This window comes from Topomyia yanbarensis, chromosome 2 (assembly GCF_030247195.1).
Source record: "Topomyia yanbarensis strain Yona2022 chromosome 2, ASM3024719v1, whole genome shotgun sequence".
Taxonomy (NCBI): Eukaryota; Metazoa; Arthropoda; class Insecta; order Diptera; family Culicidae; genus Topomyia; species Topomyia yanbarensis.
The window spans coordinates 150098656-150124412 of NC_080671.1; the positions used below are offsets into that span (position 1 = coordinate 150098656).

A 25757-nucleotide genomic window follows, 5' to 3' on the forward strand; every position below is an offset into this window, starting at 1 on the left:
CCAAACTAAAAAATCTGCAAATATCTGCGTCATCGAAAAAATCTGCAGCTTAAATTAAAAGTCTGCGAATTTGCAGACTTGTCTGCAAATATGGCATCTCTGTTGTCGAGCGCCGCACTGAACGTTGACGTGTGATTTTTTCGAGGATTTTGTACTAAATACAGCGTTGCCAGATTGTTTCGTGTGAAATCGGAATATATCAAGAGGCCCGAGGATGAACATTTTCTGACGATTCTTTGATAAACGGGTGAAGCCAAAACACAGCTAAACGTCTAAACTTATATTTTACTATAGTCGTTGTCGTGAAATTCGATATGTCAAATGCTTCTGATCGGTGATGGTGATTGATGAAAATATTGTTGATCTAAAATGATGCATATCAACGTTGAATGTTGTATACTGAACCAATTGTTCTTGCTTATCAGGCCATTCTATTTGTAGTAGGCGATCAAATCCAAATACATAACGCGCCAAATAGAACTTTTCATTCGTCAATAAATGCTGTACTACGTGTTGTCAGAGGCAACTCAGCATTGAGTGAAGATCGGGCCAATATGGATATTTTCTCATCGCAATCGATAACCTTCGATGCTTGATGAATGAATCAAATAGCATTCGTTGCAATTTTTTGGGCATGAAAATGAAGATATTTTGGCATCAATTGTATACTATCCGAGGCTCTAGTACCACAAAGACCCGTGACTATAGCTTTCAAATGCCCTTCTTATGCATAAGAGAGTCAAAACTGTCTCAATCACTTCGATTGAATTCGAAAAATATTATGTATCTCGTGCCTCACTTCTGAATGGATAAGAATCGAACATAGTGAAGCATACTCAGATTGAAAAATGATCACGTGGAATGAATGAATGGAGGGAATGCAAACAAGCGAACTTGGTTACGCATTTCATCAATGCTGATTTGTTTGCACCTTGAAAATAGGTTACCATGGAAGGTTTTCGTCTGTATACATATTAGTACATCGAAGCTATGGATTACTATCAGTTTTGATTTGGTGATGAGTGTTAATTTTGATGAAAATTGGCTTCACTGCTTCTGATAGTGTCAAATCAAGACTGTCAACATATTTCATTATTTTAAATTTAAATTTTATTTTCACGTTTCCTGAGTTGGAAAAAAGCATTGTTGTGATCACGAAAATCAGCTTTATCGATGTATTTGTACGTGTGTTTTTGTATGTTTATTTGTGACGATAGCCTGTTAGCGTATTTGCCTTATATCAGGCCAAGGAAATAAAACATTTTTTTTCCTCATTTAATGACCCAAATTCACCTGTTTTTTACAGCGGATTTACTGTCAAATGGAATTTCCAGCAAAATTGTGATTCATAAACATTTTTTTGTTTGCATATTTTTATTACATAGTTGAATCAAAGTCTATAGATGCTTACATAGTATCTTTCCTCAACGTTTAAATCGTTCCCTACAACCGCATCGCATACGGGAACAGGCAGCCTTTTTAATCTATGCTCAAGAACACATGCACCATTGGCCGGAGCAAGAGGATGATCTTGTCAGCTGAAAAATTCGTACAGTAAAAAGTTAGCACATAAACCTTTAGTAGTCGTGGCAATATTGAAACATATTTCTACTTACTTAGTTGTCATGTTCCGCGGAACAAGGTACACTGCTGCCAAGAGCTGTTTTGTGTTCTTTGGGTATTTATTCCCAAACGAGACATTCAGAATACACGCACATATGTAGCTGATTCTGGGTATAAGTCGGGAAATCACAAAACTTCCCATCTAGTGGCGCTCTGCGCACTTTACCAACTATCTCCGTTAATACTTTCGCATCGTTGTGATTCAATATCATATTAGTTTCTGGAAGTCGAAGTCTGCAAGTAACCTACTTCAGAAATCGTGACATCATCTGCTTCTTATATCCTGTCGACAATGCAGGCCAAAAACTACCCGTATCAGTTCACGGTGCCTCCGATCCCGAAAAGAATTGAACTTTTAGACCGCAATCAAGTGGCGTCGATCGTACATGTCTCCTGTAAATAAAAATGTTAAACTAGATTTCTTTTATTTATTATATTATATATCATACTCACTAATGTTTTAAAACTGGAAAATGTTCCACGAAGCGGACAAACGGAACGCCATGATGAAAAAATACGCATAAAAATGACAACCAATTATTTTTTTTTTTACCATTTTTTTTGTTAACCATTTTTGTTAACGACCTATTGAGTCAATTTGTCAACAGTTTTTACGGCATTTAATTAGCAAGGGACTGAAAGGTGAAGTATATTTTTCAATATTTAGAGCCATAGTACTCAAGGGAGAGCAAGGTGTTGAAGGGAGAAAGTTTAGAAAAGCAACCTGGGTTCCGACAGACTTTACGCTTGTCCGGACATGCCGTAGACTCAGGTGATTCGCATTTCTAATGCCAAAAGACCCTGACTCCTACGGTAGCAGACAAAAAGTTAAGTCGCCGGTGAGCTCTAAGCTTGCATATATGATCCTTCCACGCTTTTCTAAACTTTCTCCCTTCAACACCTTGCTCTCCCTTGAGTATACTATGGCTCTAAATATTGAAAAATATACTTCACCTTCCAGTCCCTTGCTAATTAAATGCCGTAAAAACTGTTAACCAATTAAACGCACGGTGTAAAAGAAACCAAAACATTGATGTTACTATAAAAATATTGCTAACAACAGTAACTATTGTAAATGCAATGTTTCTACTAACAATTCCGATGTTCCGTTCTGTTCGGGAACTTAACTACCCGAATAGAAATGCACAACAGTATTACATAATTTTTTATTGTTACATTACAACGAAAAACAATGTTATTGTGTTAAAGTTACAATGGAAATATAATCACATTTGTTGTTTCTACATCCAATTTCATTTTAAACCCGATTTTTACATCGAAAAAGTGGGTTGTAAATTCAACGTTTCTACGATCAATTTCGATATTGTTTTCTGTTCGGGTATGTAGCTAAGAAAAAAATAGTAGAATAAAAATAAACAAAACTTTAAAGGCCAATTTCTTCACTGACTGAAAATCGGTTTTCGCCGAAAACCAGTTTTTGGGTTGCTGGTAACTAGTTAGCCGAATACCGGTTTTCAGCAAAAAACCGGTTTTCATCATGTGAAGAAATTGGCCGTTACAAAAAGTTTAAGGGGAGATTTACACCTCTAAGGGCATGTTCAGGAGTGTATCATATCTAGATTCATAATTTTGACAGTTCTATAATATGAAACTGAAAATTTTAAAACTAGAACTTAGAGCATGTTCAGGAGTATTTCAGTTCTAGATTCATAATTTTGACAGTTCTATTATATAAAACTGAAAATTTTAAAACTAGAACTTGCTGTCCCCAGCAGCAGTTTTAGCGGATGTTCTGTTCAGTTTAAAATTCATGTCTCGCCATTCCTTCAGCGTTACTGCATTCAAATTTATTTTTCCCCAGTCTATCGGTTCTAAGTGTCTCTGCTGAAAACTTTGCATGTATTTAAAACACAGTTCTAAACGTGTTTTAAAATCAGCAACAAATAGAACGGCGTCGTATAACAGTTTTAAATTTTGAAACAAAACACTTTGCTGGGGATGTGATTGTTTCAGTTCCAGTTCTACTTTGAAACTCCTATATAAAATAACACGCTCCTGAACATGCCCTTACTGTCTCGCAGTTTTAGCGGGTGTTCTATTCAGTTTAAAATTCATGTCTCGCCACCGCCATTGTTTCAGCCAAATACAAAGTATGCTGTCACTCTGACAGTGTACCTTTATCGGTGTACCTGGGCTATAAATGTGTCCCTATAAATTCGTCGGAGCATTCCGTATTAACATATTTGTATTTGCTTCTGCGTTACTGCATTCAAATTTATTTTTCTCCAACATTTTTTTTCGTATATTCATTGATAATATTGACGCTATTGGTAGGTCTAGCCACCATGCACCGTTGTTGTACTAAAAAGCACTTCTAGAGGGCAAGGGTTCATTCACTAACATTTTCGATGCTACAGGTTCATTAGAAGCTGACAGACAAAGATAATAGGTAAAGAGACGAAGAGTGAAAATCAGTCAAAACGGCAACACGCCCTTTATGATGATTTCAACACTAGAATTTTGGCAACCGCTTCTATAGGCAGCACTTTAAATGACTCCTATTATATTTTGAAAACAAACCGTATGTCGATCGATGGATTTGTTTATCAAACGATGTGCATTTCGAAACAAAGAGATGAAATAATTCTAAAGCTTATTTTTACTCATACATATACTCTAGAATGCACCTTACAATCACGATTGAACTAAATTCTGATGAAAATTCAAATTTCTTTTTTGATAGAAGTACAATACTTATCTCCTCCAACTCAGGCATGAGTAATGTTTATTTACATTGCACGATTGGTCTGCTCAATAAGGTATTTTTGGCTTCACACTATTCGTCTCTTTCCCTATTCTCTTTGCTGACAGACAGCTATCACACGCTCGTAAAAAGTTACTCAGATTCTGAGTACTTTTAACTCAGTTTTGAATGATGTTCATAAACGTCAAAAATTGAGTTGTCATGTATAATATCTCTGAGTAACTCTGACTCTATTTTTGGGTATTACACAAGAAACCGTTTTGGAGTTACCAAACGGAAAAGCCGTTTCTCGCCAAGTTAAAAATTCCAAGCGTCATCCGCCATTTTCCATTAGTAGGTACACGCTCGTTTAGTTATCGCTCATCACTTTTTCACAAATAAAAATTTGTTCAAATATTTATAATAGTTGAAGCTAGAGTTGTAGTGTGTAAAATACATTTTAATTGAAAGAATGGATTTGAACAACCAGCATGCAGAAGATTTCGGAAGAGGTGGATGCTGAAACTGCAATGAAGTTGCGAGGTAATATTCACGTTATATTATATATATATATATATATATATATATATATATATATATATATATATATATATATATATATATATATATATATATATATATATATATATATATATATATATATATATATATATATATATACTGGAAAAAAGTGTAAGGTTTCAGGTTTCTCATGCCATGTGCCAAATTGTGGGAAGATGATTCCTGGACACGTGGATGAATTGAAGGAACACTTCCGGTTGGTACACAATTTGAACACCAGCAAAGCAGCCGCTCAACCTTTCCTTTGTTCAGAATGTGGTTCACTGTACCAGAGGTTTAAGAGCTTGAAACGGCACATAGAGAGTGTTCATCCACTAATTACAGAAAATTCTACAAATATTTCATACGACCATGACGCTGTTGAACAAATTCAAAATAATCATCCGGAAAATATGCTCGTAGATGATGATTATCTGTTGAGAATAACGAATACCATATTCTTTAAAACGGCGCCGTCGTTGGATGAAATTACTAAGAAAATTAGTAAATTCGCCACAGATTTGCGAAAAGATGTATCTCTTCCCGAGACAAAAATCAAAAAGTTCTTACAGGTTACCTCGAATCTTATAGAAGATTACGAGTGTTACATGTTGAATCTATTCAGAGAATTTTTGAAATCGAAGTCGATCCCATTAAACGATACCGACGCTTTGAAATTTATAAACGACGCATCTTTGGATGGAATTTTTGCAGACGTAGCTTCTCCAAAAGACAACCTAGCATATTTGTCTGGAGTTGCGGGTTGTGCTGTGCCAAACCCTAGGGAAGAAGTCTTGGGAAGAACTAGAATCACTAAAACTGTCCCTGCGATTACCAAACTAGGCAAAAGAAAAAGTGTACAAATAGTGAAAGACGTTGCTCACTATATTCCACTAACCAGCATTTTAGCACTGGTTATGAAGAATCCCGGAGCTCGCAAGATGATAGCAGAAGAAGCAGTGAATGACGATATCTTGTGCGGTTTCAAAGATGGTCAACGTTTCAAAACACACCCGTTCCTGACACGGTTTCCCGATGCATTACGACTCTCGCTTCATCTGGACGATGTCGAATATCTGAACCCTTTGGGATCACGCAAATCAAAAAAAAAACTTACCAATTTCAGTGTTAAAATTGAGAATCTCCACCCCGCAATTAATTCATCCTCCAACAGGATATATCTAACGCTTACAGTTCGCTCAAGAGATGTAAAAAAATATGGCTACAATAACGTTATGAAACCGCTGATTCAAGATTTGCGTGAGCTTGAATCAGATGATGGTGTTGTAGTACAATATGGGAGTGAAAAGTTTACGATGAGGGCAGCTCTAGTGCATGTTTTGGGGGACACGCTGGCAATTCATGAAATTTTCGAGTTAATGGGGCCCCAATCAAGTCTATTCTGTAGAATGTGCTATGCGACGCGTACTGCACTTCATTGTGGAAACATTGGTGATACCTTCCCTCATCGCACTGAAGAAAGCATACAAGGTGATTTAAATGCTCTTCAAAGCGGAACTAAAACACCTTCACAATGCGGAATCATTCGAAAATCAGCACTGAATGAAGTTAAATATTTCAACATAGCGGAAAATAACACGTTTGATCCAATGCATGATCTTTTGGAAGGCGTCGTCATGGTCGTAATCAAATGTGTTTTGAACGAAGCTGTAAATATCCATAAAGTGATAACGATTAGTCAAGTCAACCAAATTATACAGCATTACGAATACGGTATAACTGAATCGGCTGATAAACCTACCGCTAATTTTACTTGCGAGAAGTTAAAAGCACGTGGACATGCTATTCCTCAGTCAGCTTCGCAATGTTGGCTTCTCCTTCGAGCATTCCCTTTTATGTTCAACCAGATTCTCGGATTTAATTCAAATTTATCATCATTGCTTAGAGCTCTCATGAAAATAACTTATTATAGTTTCTCCAATAAGCTAACATTGAATCAGATTAACGATCTGGAAAACGAAATCGAATGTTTTTACAAGTTGTTCAAATCCTGCTTCCCTGCCATCAACCCTACCAATAAATTCCATCACATCTCTCATTATCCCTACATAATTCGTCAGGATGGGCCAGTTGTTAATCATAGTTGCTTACGCTTCGAAGCGAAATTCAAGGAGTCGAAATCCCAAGCGAAGACATGCAACAATTTCATCAATTTAACAAACAGCTTTGCTAAGCGCCTGAATCTAGCACAGATAACCACTATTCTTGACCATTCATACGAAATTGGTACGGTAGATATCGTTTCGTCAAAGCACATACACAAAAAATCTCTAAATAATTTACTCCTGATCCGGGATCTACCAGATTCAATCAAATATATAAACCATATGAAAATAAATAACACAAGCTTTCGGCCGGGACTGATAGCGAAATACCAAGTATGCAACGAAATGTCCTATGGTTTGATAATAGATATATTGCAATCGGATAATCAAATTGTTTGCCTAATACAGCATCTCGAATGCGAATATTGTTTACAATACAACAGTTACAAACTCAAAACTGACAGTCAAGTTATTCGCATATCACACAAGAACTTGCAAACGAAAAAAACATACAACTTATGGAGTATATACGGAGATTCAGAAGAAAACTACTATATAAGTTTGAAATATGTAGATAGTTAGTAGGGAAATAAACTTGGAAATAAATTTATAATAAAATAAACAACAATCAAGAAGGTAGTGCAAACAACTTGAGATGTCACTTTAAACCTTTATATATACTTATTCGCTCTTTTCAGCCCAAAAAATAAACGATCAGAACCTAGTTCTGCTCAACGATGCCGACCTAGTTGAAATGGGGATAATCGAAAAAGGATCCCGTCTAACAATTCTTAACATAATAAAAAACTATAGTTCTGAAGCTAATCCGACCAAAGATAAAATTGATGAGACTTCCACTAATGTTCAAAATTTGGTAAACTTTCTACTATAATTACTGTAAGCGCTTGTCGTACTATACATATTTAACGTTTTCAGATTAACCGTTCGACATTCGAAGATGACGCAAAACTCCGAATGAAAATTTTGTATCCAATTTTGGATCAAGGGATCGTACCAGATAAGGACGGTTTAAATCATCTTACACGAGTCGCATGCAAGCAAATGGAGACTCAAATAATGGACGGTCAAAGGCAAGTAGAAAGTTTTATTTGTTACTCTACTAGTGCATCAAACTATGAACACTCCTTAAAGTGTGATAGAATGAATTGTTTACATTGAACCGCACGAGTCTCTCCGCTAGAGCAACCTTGCGGCGAAATGCGCAATGCCTATACATATTTATAGGGCTTACGGCCAATTTCTTTATCCTCGCTTAAATTTTAAACCGGGTTCACCAGTACGTTTAAACCTGGTTAAGACGTTAAGCGAGAATGAAGAAATCGGCCCTTAGTAGTCCTTCGAGCAAATATGCAGGTGATCTAACACTGTCTATGAGCAGAGAAAAGCAATGCCTTTCGTTGTGAAGCTTCTATTTCAAAAAACATCGTAGTCAATCAGTATCATGCATTATTACTTCATTGAGCCTATGAAACTATGAAGTATGCATAGTAATGAAGCACGGCCAAACAACTTCACTTCTGATTATCAATGTAAAGAAATGTATGAAACACAGTACAAACTGCTAGAGGAAACCACATAGTTATCAGTTCTTCGCATCCTGATTTCAATATTGACCATTCTTTTCACATCTTCAATCTGGTTCGATTTATAAACTTCGGCATAAGAACGTACATGCGTCTTTGACGGTGGTACTTAGAAAGCGTAATTCGTCATGTTCCGGCACAAAATTATAAAGACGACCGACGACGACGAATTATAATAACTTAAACATTTAAACCAACAGAATTTAAAGGTATACAATTTCTGTTTATAGCGAGCGTGTTTATTTGTTTACATATACAGTTCAATCGTAAATCGACCAAAGGGTCTAACTAAGCCGCAATGTCGTTGAATCGAGCAACAGCGATGCCAGATTTACAGACTGTGGACAGATTTGCTGCACTGAGAAACAAAAATATGCAGAATTAGCATACTTTCATTCCCGTCTCTTTTGCTGTAATTCTCGACGAACATATGATTACGGCCTAAAAGCCAACCGTCAAAATCCACTTTGAATGGAAATTCCAGACAAACCGTTACTAGTCGAACACAGCTCACAACAGTTTATGAAAGAGAAAACTTTTCCCTTTCGTTTACTACCAACATCTGTGATTGGCGTGTAACGGTTTGTCCGGAATTTCCATTCAAAGTGGATTTTGACAGTTGGCTTTTAGGCCGTAATCATATGTTTGTCGAGAATTTTCATGCATTTTCTAGCATATACTTCTAGTAAATATTCAATTAGTGGATAGACCGAATACGTCCAATGCACAAAATTTGCAGCAGAAGAAACGAGAGGCAGATCAAAAAGTATGATATCGGTGATTAAAAAAAAGTTCTGCGTATGCCTGGTCCAGACATTTACAGACTTTTAAAACAGTAATAAACTGACCGATTTTCTTCAGAAAATAATAGATGTGTCCCAGCATGCAAAGAATTACGAATCAAATACCGTTCATACTTTTACCATTTAGATTTTTTTTAAGAAATTTAGAACTTAATCTTTCACGGAATCTTTTTGGTCTTTTTCGGAGTAACGAACCAATGATCTCTAAATGCGCAGGTATCCTTCTGTTGATCAACAGCATGCGGCAGCTGTTCAAATCGTAAAATTATTTCCACAACTTAGTAATACGCGAGTCACACCAACTGCTCCTGATGAGGTTTGTTATTCTATGCTTATTTAATTTCTCTAATATAATTATAATTATTTTCATGCTAGTCATTTTTCTTTTGGCGCAACGGAGGCAAGGAAAAGGGTGCTCATACTGGCATGATATTTCATCGCATCCGGAATGTCATCAAACAGCTACCTGCAGAAAAACATAAATATAATCGAGGAACTATGCCTGTAGAAGAGTCCGTTTCAACTGAACTTGTAGAGCGGGCTCAATTGCTCCGAGTAATGCTTGCATCGGCATCAGTAGCAGAACATATTTGTGATGAAATGGACCGATGCTTTCCAGTCCTCAAACTGTTATTAAAAGAAAAGAAACCCGTTAATGATATCTTGGATATGTTTACACACCTGTGTTCATATGAAGGATTGGTGGTAACATGTTTATTTTTTATTATTTACTATTTCACTTTATGGTATTCACGGAACATATGAATATTTATATCATATCACTTTTTCTAGATTCGTCAAATGTTTGAGAGATTGTATCCTAACAGAACAGAAGGTCTCAAAATCGAGGATGTCTTCTCTCAGTGTCTATCTTATTCACCGTCCAGATTCTCTAGAGTAGAAGATGGTGAGATATAATTTTTTTTAATTTAGCCCAAAGGTCTGTCATAAAATTTTAAATTTGTAAAACTATTCACAGATCACATTCGAGGATGCTTGAGAATAATTTCTCATATGCCAATTCGCGGACAAAAAAGAACGCTGGTAGGCTGTCCAACTGTAGGCGAAGAACATTCGGCTTCAATTTTAATTCGTTGGATTGGGGTAAATGCAATATAATATACATAAGGTTAGATGTAATGATTTTATATCATCATTAGGAGTGCTTAGATACATACATGGCATCCCCCGCAACTGATTCCATACTACACATGGTGTGCGTAGCAAGCCCGATGAAAAGAGGAAATTATGCCGTCATTTGTGAGAAAAAAGTTATATTCGAGACTAACAATTCTATTCATGCAGTGGAAATTTTATTCAAATGCCACGCAGTTCTCGGAGTGGAGGTGCCACCTAATTTTAGAATGTTTTGGGACTTTCTGGCATGTGCCATATATAATATAATTCCGCACAGTCAGAGGACAACTGTGAATAGACTCGTCCAAACTTTTATTGAAGTTTCCCGCGCACGTATTGACAACAAATAAAAGGACAACTTTTTTATACAATACTTACTAAAAACCATAAAATTTAATAAACAGAAGTTTCTTTAATTATTATTGTAAAAATATTCCATAAGAAAAGAAAGACTGCATTGTGTTGTATCCAAAACAAAATTTTGACGGCCAATTTCTTCACTGGATGTAAACCGGTTTAGTTCCAGTTCAAATGCAACAATCGATCATGAACCAATTTAAATAGGAATCGGTTGTTGCATTTCTTCTTACAGAAACCATTCAGAATTGCAAGTCATAATCTGGATGGCTCCAGTCAGTATTCCGGCTCCAGTGACACAACCTATTCTAACTAGAATCGATTGTGTCACTGGAGCCGGAATACTGACTGGAAACAGCTGCAATTCCGGCTCATTTCCGGCTGAACTTTACTGGGTTTTAATGAAATCCCACTGAGACGTCCAAAAAATTGTTTCAAAATCGTTCAACACGGGTCCAACGATGGACGTTCGTTGAACGGTTATTTGGACGATGCCCAAATTGGTCCAACGAACGTCCTTCATTGGACGATTTTGAAACCAACCGTTCTTAGAGGAATATTGCACTCATAAATTGGGTAATATTCTACCCAAAAACTGAGGAATTACAACTGGCTTTGTTGTCTACTCAAAAATTGGGTAAGCTTCTGCTCATAATATGAGTAAAAATCGATCAATTTTTGGTTTTGTTGAAGTTCTACTGAACCCAAAATTTGAGTAATGTTCAACTCAAAGTCTGCGTAATAATTACTTAATTTTTGGTTTTGTTAAATTTGTACTGAACTCAAAATTTGAGCAATGTTGAACTCAAAATCTGAGTACTAGTGAAGCACTTTTGGGTTTAGTGTAGATAATATTGTACTCAAAAACCGAGTAATAATTACTCAGTTTTTGGTTCAGGCTGGCTTACTCAAATTTGAGTAACTCCGGAATTACTCAATTTAAGGGTTGTTCCACTTTATCTGGAAATGGGTGGGATTAAACTCATTTTTGAGTAACTTTTTACGAACGTGCACATACGTCAATTCTCTGATCAGAATCTTGCGACCCTTGACTCGAAATTGCGATTCTAGTGATATTTGGAATTTTGTTGCTGTTATATTAAAGACATTCAAATTTGCAGGCTTCTATTAATTTACATCTCTGCGATGATGTCCCTGCCGTTCAACACAAAAAGCTTTGCTAACAGGCTGTTTCTGGGAAAATGGTAAGTGATTCTTTTTATCGGGAATGTCAGCTTAACCTCTAAAACTTCCATTACAAAAACTATAGTTACAACATTTGGCGACCTTACATCAGCGGCTCGGCAGATAGTGGTCGGGCAAGTAATCCTAGCGGTTCCACTGTAAATGTTCCTTCGAAAGAGATTGTGACCCCTCTACCGCCGCTGTCGGAGCCGGTACCGGATTTGCCACCAGTGCAGTACGCTCGTCCCGGAGATCGAAGCAATGACACACAGGTCACCAGACTGTCCAACGGGTTGAGGGTTGCGTCGGAGAATCGGTTCGGTCAGTTTTGTACCGTGGGAGTGGTTATTGATTCGGGTCCGCGATATGAGCTGTCCTATCCAAGCGGGATTTCACATTTTTTGGAAAAAATGGCATTCCAGTCAACGGCATCATTCGGAGAAAAGGATGTCATTTTCAAGGAGCTGGAAAAACATGGCGGAATTTGCGATTGTCAAAGCTCGAGAGATACCTTCGTGTACGCTGCCAGTGCAGACAGTCGTGGACTGGAATCCGTGACAAGGATACTGGCCGATGTAGTATTGAGACCAAGGTAAAATGAGTTGTTTTGTTTTTTGGTCCTTTAACATTTCTGTGTACGTGTTTAAATTAAGGTTGGAAACCGGGGAAGTGGATATGGCTCGTCAAACGGTCAAGTTTGAGCTGGAAAGTCTGGGAATGCGTCCGGAACAAGAGCCTATTTTAATGGATATGATTCATGCTGCAGCATTTAGGGACAACACGCTAGGACTTCCGAAGCTTTGTCCCATTGATAACGTAGAGAAAATTGACCGTAATATGTTGCTAGCCTATTTGAGACACCATCATACACCGGATCGAATGGTGCTGGCAGGAGTTGGAGTATCTCACGATGAATTGGTTCAGCTGGCAGAAAAGTTTTTCGTCGATGGATCCGCTACTTGGGAAACGGAGAAAAGTTCAGCAAAGGAACCAGCCGGAGTAGACACATCCATCGCACAATACACGGGAGGATCAAAATTGGAGGAATGCATAATTCCGGTTTATGCAGCTGTTGGTCTTCCGGAACTTGCTCACGTAGTGATTGGGCTGCGAGGATGTTCCCATCAGGATAATGATTTCATTACTGCTTGCGTACTGAACATAATGATGGGCGGTGGAGGATCGTTTTCAGCCGGCGGCCCAGGAAAAGGGATGTATACTCGGCTGTATACGAACGTGCTAAACCGTTATCACTGGATGTATAGCGCCACTGCTTACAACCACGCTTATGGGGATTCCGGATTGTTTTGTATCCATGCCACTGCTCCCCCGACTCACGTGAAAAGTCTTGTCGAAGTTATTACCAAGGAATTATACACAATGCAAGCGCGACCCGGAGATCAGGAACTAAGACGAGCAAAAACTCAACTACAGTCAATGCTTTTGATGAATCTGGAAGCACGACCGGTTGTATTTGAAGATATTGGCCGTCAGGTTCTGGCTACTAGTGAGCGAAGACGACCGGAACACTTTATTCAAGAAATTGGTAAGTATTGCGAAAGTTAAATTGAACATGGCAATATACGACATTTCGATCATTCCAACAGAGAAAATCACTGCCGAAGACATTCAGAATGTGGCCAGGAGATTCCTCTCATCGCCGCCGGCTTTAGCTGCTCGAGGCGAAATTAAAGGTATTCCTGATGTGAAAGATATTCAGACGGCATTGGCAAGTGAGGGAAGACTGCCGGGTAACCGGCGGTTATCTTTGTTCCGGTAGATCCTCTGAGAGCATAAAATGCATTGTTGGTTGCACATACAGCAGCCGCAGTCAACCGTAAACGAAACTGTGAGTAACGTTAGATTTAATTATGATTTATGTTATACAAATTGGAATGTTTTAAAAATAAACAAAGCCTGTAAAGGGAAAAAGCTTAAGATTTCATCTGAAAGAATTTTGCGAATAAACTATTCATTTTATATACAATAAAAGTTAACCATCACTTAATTTTCGAATACTCACTGTCTTTATTTTATAAATTTGTGCACAGTTATACAAATTAAAATGCCTTGTACATAAAGTGCAAAAAAAAAACTCGTGTAAACACGTTCTACAATCTATCCTAATATACTTATATGCAATCCTAAAGATAATGTATGAAACAAGATCTCGGAACCCAAAAACAAATGTTAGTTTTTCCGAAAACTCTGCAAAATAGGATAAATGTTTTCTAAGCTATCGGTAATTTCCCGTTCCGATTTGGCCCCTGTAAATACAATTTTCCCGTTGACGAAGATAAGCAGCACCACGCGTGGCTTTACCATCCGGTAGATCAGCCCCGGAAACAGTTCCGGTTCATATGAGCTAAACTGACCGTGCACTTGATTCAAGTTTTCCAACCTGATGGGGAATCGCAGGTCCACGGTCGCGACTAGATTTTGCACTTTGAACTCTAGAAATCGTACATTGTAGCCGATCTTCTGAATGATCCGGGCAAATTTGCGAGCAGCCAGATTTGCATCACTTTCGTTACGCGCTCCGGTGCAAACGATTTTCCCCGAACGGAACACCAGTGCCGTACACCGGGGATCGCGAATTCGCATGACCACTCCGTGGAAACGCGATGGATTGTATTCAGAGTTTCGCGTACGGAAGTTTATGGTTTGTAAATTTAATTCACAACCGAGGCTCACCGTTGCCACGCAGTTTCTAGAAATATGAAAATATTTTTTTCAACTTGTTAGATTTATCCAAAAGGACATTACTTCACTTGCACGGAGTTGATCGCTTCCTGAGGACCTGTCGGAATTGGTGCTTGCATTACTATGTTGCATTGTGGTGGAAGCTGAAATTGCATCGAGTAAATAATTTGCCAGATAATGTATTGAACCTAAACCGTACCTTTGAAAATTGCTGTGAACTACTTATAGATGACGACCTTGGAGATGGACTGGCCAGCAGTGTTTTCAATGGAGATTCTGGAAATGCCTTATCCATTTTGTTCTGATGCACATACAGGAACTTTATCAAAAAGAAATGTATATCCCTTCAAGCCAATTTGTACGCTCTCTATGTCCATTAAACTGTTTACCTGGAATAGCTACCTATAATGCCTACGTAAATCTCGTGATAGAATATCCAGGTAAATAATATGATCGGATTCAAAGATCAAAACATCCCGGATGATTCCAATAATTCATTCAACTGACAAGTTGTTTGTGGAGCCCTTTAGGAGTTTTCTTACAACCGGGTCGCTACTGTAAAACCCCTTTGGTAAATTTAAGAGTAAAGGATGGCCAGATAACAGTAATACAGGGGATAGTCTGGGGACAGATCACTCTGAATGTATAACAAATTTGCATCAATTTAGAAAAAATGCATTTAATTTCCATTTTTGCATCTACTTTGCACTCCCTCGCAGAAGAGTTTGTTTAACAAACGTCCTACGCTGATCCACTTTGCTCAACGTTTGTTGAATGTGGGGTTAATTTGTTTGACGTCTTACACGCAACGCATTATGGTCGCATAATGATTTTACCAAATTCCTAAGGAAATACTACACGTGCATTGGCTAGCCAAACAAAATCAAAGTTTCCATATAAGCTCTCAGAGTCAGAACTTCTACTCTAAAGAGACGACAACCGTTTGCAGTCGTTCTAATGCGATCATAGATGATGTTTGCTTCTTTGGACTTAGCGTCTACATGGCGGTTATCACGGCTGAAGAGCAGAAAGCGAAACGTTAAAACAACTTAAAAGTAGATTTTGTGCTCTTATGCACAAATGGTTTTTTAACAAATTCTAAATGGAAAACTTTGTATGGCTTTATTCAATGACGAAAACGAATATTGGTGATTTATTCACTTTCCAGAGTTTAAACCGTAAAAAATCGTTTGAATATATGGTTGTACTATAATGGCTTAAAAATACGAACGTTAAAAAATTGTTACATTTTAAAGCACTACGGATTCTCTGTATTCGTAAATAAATTAATTGAAAAAGTTATGTGGTTCGACTGAAATGGACATTATCTGCATGTTCTAAACGGATTACTTTATTTAGCCATTGATTTATTTGACCGTTAGGACACTAACACAGTTGCAATGTGTAGACATATATGTATATGCAATATGTACGATTCTCTATCTGATTTAACCACATTTGGAAAAAAAATCCACCCGATTAAACCTCAATTTTGCAGTAACACAACTGCACAGGGATTAACACATCTATTGAAGCAATATTTTTTCTATTTTCCATTAAATTTTACTGTGCAGGGAAAAATGATACTGTAAATTCCCAACTTTCTGAGAAAAAAATCGATTTGATTAATGTTATAATTGATATCCACCCCCTATGGGCAGATCACTTATGATGCATTTTTAAAAATCAGCGAGATATAATGCATTTTTTTCATTACATTAGAATTTTTTTGCGTTGCGTGTAAGATGTCAAAGCACTGCGAAAAACTAGCTCTAAATCCAACCAAACGTCGGACGAAGGGGAGCGTAAGATGACTGTTGAATAGACTTTTCTACAAGGGGGTGCAAAGTTAATGCAAAAATGGAAATGAAATGCATTTTTTCTTAAGTTGATGTAAATTTGTTATGCATTTTTAAAGTGATACCCGAATAGAAATATACAGTAACAAAACCATGATTTTCACTGTGACAGTACAGTAATTTTACAATAATTTACAGTAAGTTTTAGTGCTATGCTACAATACAAAAACAATAAACTTTAACGTTTTTACAGTAAATTCCAATGTAAAATAGACTTTTACAGTGAAAAAGGGGGGTGGTTATGTATCTTAACATTAAAAAAATCAATTTTTCTCCATGCATTTTTTTCTCGAAGACAGTAAAATTTAATGTGAATGCACTGTATCAGTTTTTTGCTGAACAGTGAAATTTATTGTTACATGAAATTTTATTGTAAATCTACTGTGAGAACTTGGCATCGAACATTGTTGAAACAGTAATAACTATAATATTTATTGTTTTATGATTGTTTGTAGGGTAAATGCTATTGTAAAATTCTATCCGGGTATGCCTCTAGTTTTGCGGCCACATTATGCAACCAATTCGAAACGACTTTTTCATACAAGCTTGTGTACAAAAAACCTTTCGTTTCGAGATGCGGTATGTCACCCCTGACTTTATTTCAATAGTGATTAAGATTATTCGATTGTCAGTTTTAAGAAGATTAATATTGTTAAAGTGAGCATATTCAAATCAAGCGATTATGGATTTTTCTAGTAATTTTTTACGATACAGAAGTTTAATATTACATTAGTTAAAAAAAAATCACAAAATCTGGGTAAATACCCTAGTTTTTTTCTCTCAGTGTGCAGTTCTCCGTGTACAGATTTTCAACAAAACTATCTGGCAGCTCTGAATGTCATTTTTGTAAACTTCTCATCGTTTTTCTCTGCTTGTATTTTAAGTTTAATAATTATTATCGCATCGCAGTTTTCCAAACGTTTAGCTCAGTTAAATAAAAAGCATATTTTTGTACCAAGCAATGTCTGACGAAAGAAAAAGAAAATGGAATAAAGGTACACTTGCTCAGTTTGCTACAATTTTTTTTCTCTTACAAATCTAACCTCGAACCGCTTTTTGTTTTTAGACCATTTATCTGTAGACAAGCGAGCGAAGGTAAAGTACACCCTGTCGGAAGATGAAGATCTGGAAAGCAAACCAAAGGTGGTGCTTCCGGATCCATCCGTGCTGAAGCGATCTAAGCAGTGTCCGTATTTGGACACCATTAACCGACATCTGCTGGATTTCGATTTCGAGAAGCTGTGCTCGGTTTCGCTGACACGGATCAACGTTTACGCCTGTTTAGTATGTGGAAAGTACTTCCAAGGTAGGGGAACAAATACTCATGCGTACACACACTCCGTGGCCGAATCGCATCATGTATTCTTGAACTTATCTACGTTGAAATTTTATTGCCTACCGGACAATTACGAGATTATCGATTCCTCTCTGGATGATATCAAATACGTGTTGACTCCGGTTTTCACGATGAGAGATATAAGAAATCTGGACAAGGAGGATCAGAAAATGTCCCGGACTGTAGACGGAACGCTTTATTCGCCGGGAATTGTGGGAATGAATAACATCAAAGCGAACGATTACTGTAACGTAATCCTGCAATCGTTGTCCCATGTAAAACCGATTCGAGATTTTTTCTTGATTGAGAAAAATTACGCCAATATCAAGCGACCTCCAGGAGACACTGCATTTACGCTGGTACAACGTTTCGGTGAGTTGCTGAGAAAACTATGGAATCCTCGAAATTTCAAATCGCACGTATCACCTCACGAAATGCTACAAGCTGTTGTTTTGTGGAGCAGCAAAAAGTTTCAGATAACCGAACAAGGTGATCCTATCGAGTTCCTATCTTGGTTTCTGCATAGCTTGCACAAGCAGTTGCGAGGCAACAAACAACCGAATTCGTCCGTTATCAATCGCACCTTTCTAGGTGAGATGAAAATTTATACCCGAAAGCTTCCCCCGACAGAGCTAGACGATGTTCAGAAGCAGCTACTGTTGGCCACGGACGAGTACCAAGAGAAGGAGGAAACATCCACTTTTCTGTACTTGACGTGTGACTTACCTGCTACGCCACTATTTATAGATGAGTTCAGAGAGAACATCATACCGCAGGTCAATTTGTATCAATTGCTGGCAAAGTTCAATTCGGTTTCGGAAAAGGAGTACAAAACGTATAAAGATAATTTCCTGAAGAGATTTGAAATTACCCGTCTGCCAAAATTTGTTATTCTGTACATCAAGCGGTTTACCAAAAATACTTTTTTCCTGGAAAAGAATCCGACGATTGTTAATTTTCCGGTTAAGTGAGTATTTTTCCCATAAATGATTTTTGAAAATGGGTATCTATTTACTATATTTTCAACTTGCAGAAATGTCGATTTTGGTGATATACTTACTGAGCAGAATAAAAGGCTTCACAAGCACACCAAGTACAATCTGGTGGCTAACATCGTACACGATGGTGAACCCAAGTCCGGCACGTATCGTTGTCACATTATGCAGAAAAGTACAAACCAGTGGTACGAAATGCAGGATCTGCACGTAACCAGTATTCTGCCACAGATGATTACGCTAACGGAGGCGTACATCCAAATCTATGAACAGCAGGATGGAGACGAAGCGGAAGGTTGACTTCAGCAGCTAGGAGCAATGTCGTCGGTCATGTTGGTTAGGTAATTATTAATTTATCTACTGATAGATTTTTACTAGTTTTTTTTAACTGTTTTCTATGCTAGAGTTAATTTTCCTACAATAAACTAGCGAGCTGCTGTTATACAGTTATGTGACATGTGGGAATTAGTTCGGATATAGATTTGAGAAATTTCGATAATAGGTACTACTCAAATGCCAGGCTGTATTGCCTTTGTTAAAGATGATTACAGTGGCTGTTATTACGTAATACTTGTTACCTTGACAGCGAGTAAATATACATGTACATTTCTCTAGTTACAGCTCGGTTCACATAAAGTGTATGTAAGCCGTGTAGTTATATGACAGTCGAACATTTATTTTAAAATATTAAAGTTCTACAAGTGGAAAGCTGATGGTTATTCTAGGTTTTCGGGTTGTTCATTGCGCATATTTTTGTGTCAATCATATAGTTTAACCACAGGTTCATTCGCCTACTATTTCCTGCGTACCAAAGAATTGACTTGCTAACTACGCTTTACCAAGCCGTAAGCAGATGATCCTTAAAATCAATTTTTAAGATCCTATCATGTTAACACTTTTTTCCGAGTGAAGCGGAATGTTATCACTGATACTACATAAGGGCTTTTTTGGGTAACCAAAGAACGCTATACGGGGTATGTTTTAAGATCTTTTAATTTACCACCCGGCGCCCCTTCTGATGCTTCCGCCCGAGTCTGTTATCGATGCTGTTGATCTTCCGTTGCCCGGAACTGAAAGAAGTTAAGCCAAATTCCCAAACGGGAAATTTTTTTGTGCATAAAGACACATGACCTAACATAATGTATAATTTTTTGGTGTTTCGGATTTTCCTCGTCAGTAATTAACACCAACTTAATGCTGGTTAGATTAGTCCAATCTAAAAAGTCACACGTGAACCACAGACTAACAGACATAACACTCGAAAATAGTGCCTCGCCCACTTTAACGGTCATTTTAAATATATTTGTAGTTGGGACTGTTGCCGCTTTTGAAATTATGGCGCCACTGACATATGAACAAGCATATGGGGGATAGACCACTAGCGAAAAATTGTTCCCAAACCTGAGGGGTAACCCACCAGCATATGTGTATTTGGGACTGTGAATAAAAGGTGGAGCTAGCGTACTGGGAAAATTGCCGGATCGATATTTTTTAAGGAAATTCCCTCATAGTGTTATGTCTGTTAGTCTGTGTTTTAATTGCGGCGAATTTCTGGCAGGGCGACAGTTCCTGGTCGGTAGCCGGGGACTTCTTAACGCAACAGTGGCTGGGCACTTTTGTGGCTTTCGTTGTCAACTACTTGCGGGGAGCTTTTTCTCCGATGGACTTGCGAGCGGTCTGGTACGAGCCATGGCGCAAAAAAATGATACTGTGTTACTTCTGATGCTGTTAATACAACGATGGTCAAACGAATGATAAGAAAATCGGACCGATCGATACTTTTGTATAGTCGCTCGAATACTATCGCTTTCTCGCTTATTATCGTGTCATGTGCATTTCCATTCCGTTCGGATACTAATACTAACATAACTGAAATGAAAATATGTCGTCCCACCATCTGGTATTGTACAGTCCTTCGAGTATATGCTCTATTCGCTTCAAGCAGCTCACATTGCCCTTTTTTTATAATTATTAAATTTATTAGGCCCAAATGCGGTAGCTCAACGAGGCCGATTGTTCGTTTTTTACAATAAATAAAAAAACAACTAGGTTAAGTTTTTTGTCTCGTTCATACGCAGCTTTCTGCTGCGTGTTGAGATCCTTTTTCTAGGGGGCGAAATATTGCCAGTGTTGTCCACTGCCATTTGAGGTTCGGTCCGTTTGTCTTCTTTCGCGTTGTCGTACATGTCCATGTCCTCTTCCGTACTACTTTCCTGCTGCTCGCGGTCAGATGTTCCAGTTTGTGTCTTACTCTTATCGGTCGTCATTGTATGTTCGTATTTTTCGGCATTCGTTTCGTTGTTGTTGTTGCTGGTTGTTGGTGCTTGATCCGAAGATGTTGGTTTTGCAGTTGTTAGTGGTTTAGCGTAAGATGGTTCTGGGCTGATTTCAGTTGGATTGGTTAAGTTTTCCTTAACAGTTTCTACGCAAGGTTTTCCGAGGTGCAGCTTCTTCGTGCAGAACTGGCACGTAGGAATTTGCCCTGGGTACGTGACTAGTGATGTTTGATGAATGAGAACATCGTCACTTCCTAACGCTGTGACGGTTATGTATGAGGGAATTGGCTTGGTCACACGCATTCTCACCACACGAACACCGTTAGGGATGCCCGGGGTAAATTCCTCCAAGTCTCATGTGTAACGGAGTCTACTTCTCCGTATTTTTGCAAGCAATTTTTAATCGCGCCGTCAGGGGTACGCGTAGCCAAATCATGGACACGAACTTCTACATCGCCGTTCTCGATGTATACGGGAATGCTATATTTAACATTGCCGCATTCGGCGGTGTGCTGCATGTTGTTTCGCGAGGCGAATGACTCAGCTTGGTTAATGTTGTTGAACGAAATCAGCACGCAATGTTTGATATGATGCATTTGTAGGGTTTTCACTTCAGCCAGATTGAGTTTCATCTGCACTTTTAATAACTGTCCCACTTCCCGAATGGCTGGTCTTACGGGGCATTTCGAAAAATCAACAGCAACACAGTTCGGCCGTATCTGTGTTGCTTTTTGCTGGGCACCGTCACTCATCACTAAATCGCACAGTAGGTATAGGCTATTGTTATACGGACTGCTTATGTGATAGGCACCGATTGATTTTTAGGTAGAATTGACTGTTTCACTTGCGCGGGACGATTTTTTGCTTCTGCTCAGGGCGAGATGTGAAGACAAACTGACATTGCCCGTTGTTAATGCATGCCCTAAATATTCTAAAATTGAATACAACATTGTCTCACAGACTAACAGACATAACACTATGATGGAATTCCCACAAAAAAACATCGATCCAGCAATTTTCCCAGAACACTAGCTCCACCTTTTATTCACAGTTCCAAACACTCATTTGCTGATGGGTTACCCCTCAGGTTTTAGAATAATTTTTCACTAGTGGTCTATCCCCCATATGTTTGTTCATATGTCAGTGGCGCCATAATTTCAAATGTTGTCACAGTCCCAACTACAAATATATTTAAAATGACCGCTAAAGCGGGCGAAGCATTGTTTTCGAGTGTTATGTCTGTTAGTCTGTGACATTGCTACACATATTTTCTACAGAATCGAAGAAATCGATTAATTCCATTCAGTACAACAAATGGAATAAATGTTTCAAAGCTTATAAGTACACATGACTTTCTTTCCGAAATTTTGAAAAGCAGCTTCTATATTGAAAAATAAGTCGTTAGTTGCGACAAAAAATATTTCGATGTTTATGTACATTAGGGTTGATTTCCTCACCCTCGCTTAACTTTTAAACCAGGTTCACCAGTACGTTTAAACCTGGCTTAAGCACTAAGCGAGGGTGAAGAAATCACCCCTTAAAATGTTAAATGAATTGGCATCTTTACACTAACACATACGTGCCCTTTAAAAACAACAAATTGAAAAAAATGATGCTCTGATTTCTACTATCACTTAACTTCTTTAGGAACGACTGAAAAGCGTAGTCTAGACAATACATGCTTGTGATTTTCATCAGTTTCGTTTTCAGAATGAAGGACATGGTGCGACTTTAATAAAAGGACATGTGGGTCATTCTAGTTGTTGATTCTTTCGATCTTGGGAGTGATGGACTGGTTTACTGCCGCTATAAGCATAACTTTCCTAGGTGCTATGGGATTCCATATACACATGGGACAATTATGCGAAGAGCGGCAGTTAGGGGAACAGGTGTTGAACTAGCACCTAAAACAATGTTCAATGTATGTTTATTTGTTTGAATATACACCAACAGGTCCCTCGGCCCGAATGGTAGGGATTGATATAAATTAATCTTTAGTCCTATTTCTCATCAAATGCGTTAGCAGAATTTTTGAAAACAAATGTGACATTGATTTGTCAAAACCAAATCAATTGTTGGTAGGTTCCTCACAGACGAATAGCACATAGGTCCATTTGGGAACAAAACTGAATAATAATAAGCGGAGCAATCATTAAAAAGTAGTTTACTGTTGGAATTGCTTTGAGCATTATTCCAGGATCGGTGTTTATCGTTAAAATCATCGTTTATAGAGAAGTTCGACCGATTTCTTGTAAGTTTTCATAAGTCTCATTTCAAGAAATTAGTTTATTCATCAGTACATTGAAAAGGCAAATACGCTGCAACAATAAAAATGGTACCAAGATCGATTTCAACTTCGATACCCAAACTCTTGATCACCTTGGTGTCAAAAGACGGTAAGACGAGATGTTTGATTTTGCGATTACCCACTATTGCGATTTCGCCGCCGAATCCACCTATTCGATCAAATCGAAATTCCCATCCAGTTTGAAAAGCTTCAAACATGACGGTAGAATTTAGCAGTGCAGTCATCAATTGAAACATTACTACCTGCAAAAATCAATTTTTCTTCCGTAATGCTACCAAGATCGATTGGAGCAAAGGTAGCGTTGTGTAAAAACGAAATATGAGGCGTGGTTGTCATCGTTCTTTTAGCCGTGTTCCCTGTCTGAAGCATAAGATGACGCACCATTGTAGGATGGTGCGTTGGAAATGGAAGATCCTTGTATAGATAGAGAAGTCGTAGCTCTATTTCGAAGCGGATCAACACGTTTAGACATCAGAAAACATGTTTAAGTGTATCTGAGGTTACAGGTAAATTTTTTATTTGTTGCTCTGTAAGAGAATTTATAATTTTGTCTCGAATAGGACATGTATAAAAATCGATTTGCTACAATTAGGGCATTTGAAGCTTCCTGTGGTTTCTTTCACCGGACAAGCGTCTTTTGTGTGGGATTTATCACCACAGATCATAACTTTGGAATTTGAATGACATTTTTGTGCCATGCACAAATCCTTGACATCTACGACACCGGCTCAGATTTTGGATTAAGTCCCCATGTCGTCTATACTGTTCCCTCTTTACTCGCATGAGGAAGATAAAACATGCTTTTTCCAATATTTTCAAATTATTAACCTCATTACGGTTTTAATGAATTAGATAAAGCTCTTGAATAATTCCAGAGCGTGCTGGTGTGTTAGTGCCGCTAGTCTTTTTCTTCATAAGAATAATTTGTGAAGGATAAAAGCCAAGTAAATTTTTCAATTCGTTGAATGTTACGTCCAAACTTTGAACTTGCGGTAGCCCTTTCAAGACAGCCTTGAATGGTCTGGCTTGAATCATATAAATAACATTTATATAACCTCTCCGTAAGATACAGGAGAAGACGTTTGAGGCCAATCAAGCCATCCGCTGTAACTGGACATTGTCCTCTTCGGCCTATCTGAAAAGAGGCTTCCACGTCCGGCGGAGTAGGAAGAGGATACGGCGGAGAAGATTGGGGTTTCTTCGCCAATGCATTACGCATAATGCGTGAAAATCAACAATCAAACTACGAGTTTGATTGCATTTTACATGTCTTCTCTTCTGACGGATTCCATGAGAAACCGGCCGACCACAAAATATGACCATCGTCGATTCTAACGAAACTTTGAAGTTGTGTTCGGTTTATGAATCCCCATGATTTTCTCTGACAATTGCAATATTTTGATACAAGAGCAATTTTTCAAAAGGGCGTAGACATTTCTACGTGCATTATCATCAATTTTTTGATCGATTACTGTATTTTTTACAGCAAAACTTTCTGAGAACAAGTTACAGGGAATGAACATTTCTGTGCGAAAAAATATACAATAAAAAAAAATGTTGTGTCATTTTTCACAAAATCAAAAAGTTTTGTTAAAAATTTAAATTGCAGAAAACCCATTTTTTCTAATTTTATATATTTTGTCATAAAAAAACCTAAAGAGAAAAGAAACATTTTGAATAGGATTGTATGGTGGAGAACTTATCGATAAAAAAGTTTTTCTAAGAATAACTTTATATATGTTTTTATATTCCATACTGAATGACATACAAAACTGCAATTTTTTACAGAATATAATTTTAAGTATCGTTTTAAATTAAAATGATTTAAAAAAATCTTTCAAAATGCGATAGTTTTCGAGTTATTCGGATTTTTTTCCCACCAAAATAGTGAATTTGTGTTTATGCCCATTTTAAAAGTTATTCGCGTTACCCCATCATAAAATGTCAAACATTCAATGTTTATCATATTAAAGACGTAAAATTTTCCTAGAAACAACTTTTGACATATTTTTATAATTCACACCATTTGCAGTAAAAATACAATTTTCTTTTTATATATGATTCTAAACGCCATTTTAAATTAAAATGCTAATTACAAACATTTTCTGTAATGTGGTAGTTCTCGAGATATTTTAAATGTTGTCTTTTTTCTTTTGTTTTATTACGATTTTTTAGGAAGTTATTCATGTTTCTCCGTGAACAACAATAGCTTTTTCAAAAGGCTTATAACATTTCCTGTA

General features: G+C 37.6%; 3 protein-coding genes across 4 annotated transcripts; 2 read left to right on the plus strand and 1 right to left on the minus strand.

The window, feature by feature from the left end:
• Positions 1-11872: 11872 nt before the first annotated feature.
• LOC131681726 (mitochondrial-processing peptidase subunit alpha) lies at positions 11873-13972 on the plus strand. Its single transcript, XM_058962697.1, has 4 exons — positions 11873-12060; positions 12126-12632; positions 12694-13586; positions 13648-13972. The coding sequence occupies exons 1-4, from the start codon at positions 12002-12004 to the stop codon at positions 13818-13820; spliced, it is 1632 nt and encodes a 543-aa protein (XP_058818680.1). The 5' UTR covers positions 11873-12001; the 3' UTR covers positions 13821-13972.
• An 83-nt stretch (positions 13973-14055) lies between these two features.
• Positions 14056-15246, minus strand: LOC131681727 (TBP-related factor). 2 transcript variants are annotated; one of them, XM_058962698.1, is made up of 4 exons: positions 15146-15246; positions 14943-15062; positions 14807-14886; positions 14056-14750 (listed from the first exon to the last, which is right to left on the minus strand). In XM_058962698.1, the coding sequence occupies exons 2-4, from the start codon at positions 15036-15038 to the stop codon at positions 14231-14233; spliced, it is 696 nt and encodes a 231-aa protein (XP_058818681.1). In that variant the 5' UTR covers positions 15039-15062; positions 15146-15246; the 3' UTR covers positions 14056-14230. The 2 variants fall into 2 exon arrangements, with proteins under 2 accessions (XP_058818681.1, XP_058818682.1); XM_058962699.1 differs by having other exon boundaries at positions 15133-15239.
• Positions 15247-17427: 2181 nt separating this feature from the next.
• LOC131681728 (U4/U6.U5 tri-snRNP-associated protein 2) lies at positions 17428-19383 on the plus strand. The gene is made up of 3 exons (XM_058962700.1): positions 17428-17597; positions 17669-18905; positions 18972-19383. Exons 1-3 carry the CDS (start codon positions 17564-17566, stop codon positions 19231-19233), a joined length of 1533 nt encoding a protein of 510 aa, XP_058818683.1. The 5' UTR covers positions 17428-17563; the 3' UTR covers positions 19234-19383.
• The last annotated feature ends 6374 nt before the right edge of the window (positions 19384-25757 follow it).

Bases quoted from the DNA above. Each gene is read 5' to 3' on its own strand.
- LOC131681726 (XM_058962697.1), top strand. From the start codon at position 12,002: ATGATGTCCCTGCCGTTCAACACAAAAAGCTTTGCTAACAGGCTGTTT. The intron at 12,061-12,125 runs GTAAGTGATTCT...CAAAAACTATAG, and splicing joins AGGCTGTTTCTGGGAAAATG to TTACAACATTTGGCGACCTT. The intron at 12,633-12,693 runs GTAAAATGAGTT...GTTTAAATTAAG, and splicing joins GATGTAGTATTGAGACCAAG to GTTGGAAACCGGGGAAGTGG.
- LOC131681727 (XM_058962698.1), bottom strand. From the start codon at position 15,038: ATGGATAAGGCATTTCCAGAATCTCCATTGAAAACACTGCTGGCCAGT. The intron at 14,887-14,942 runs GTACGGTTTAGG...ATGCAATTTCAG, and splicing joins GTTCACAGCAATTTTCAAAG to CTTCCACCACAATGCAACAT. The intron at 14,751-14,806 runs GTAATGTCCTTT...TCATATTTCTAG, and splicing joins ATCAACTCCGTGCAAGTGAA to AAACTGCGTGGCAACGGTGA.
- LOC131681728 (XM_058962700.1), top strand. From the start codon at position 17,564: ATGTCTGACGAAAGAAAAAGAAAATGGAATAAAG. The intron at 17,598-17,668 runs GTACACTTGCTC...TTTTGTTTTTAG, and splicing joins AAAAAGAAAATGGAATAAAG to ACCATTTATCTGTAGACAAG. The intron at 18,906-18,971 runs GTGAGTATTTTT...TTCAACTTGCAG, and splicing joins ATTGTTAATTTTCCGGTTAA to AAATGTCGATTTTGGTGATA.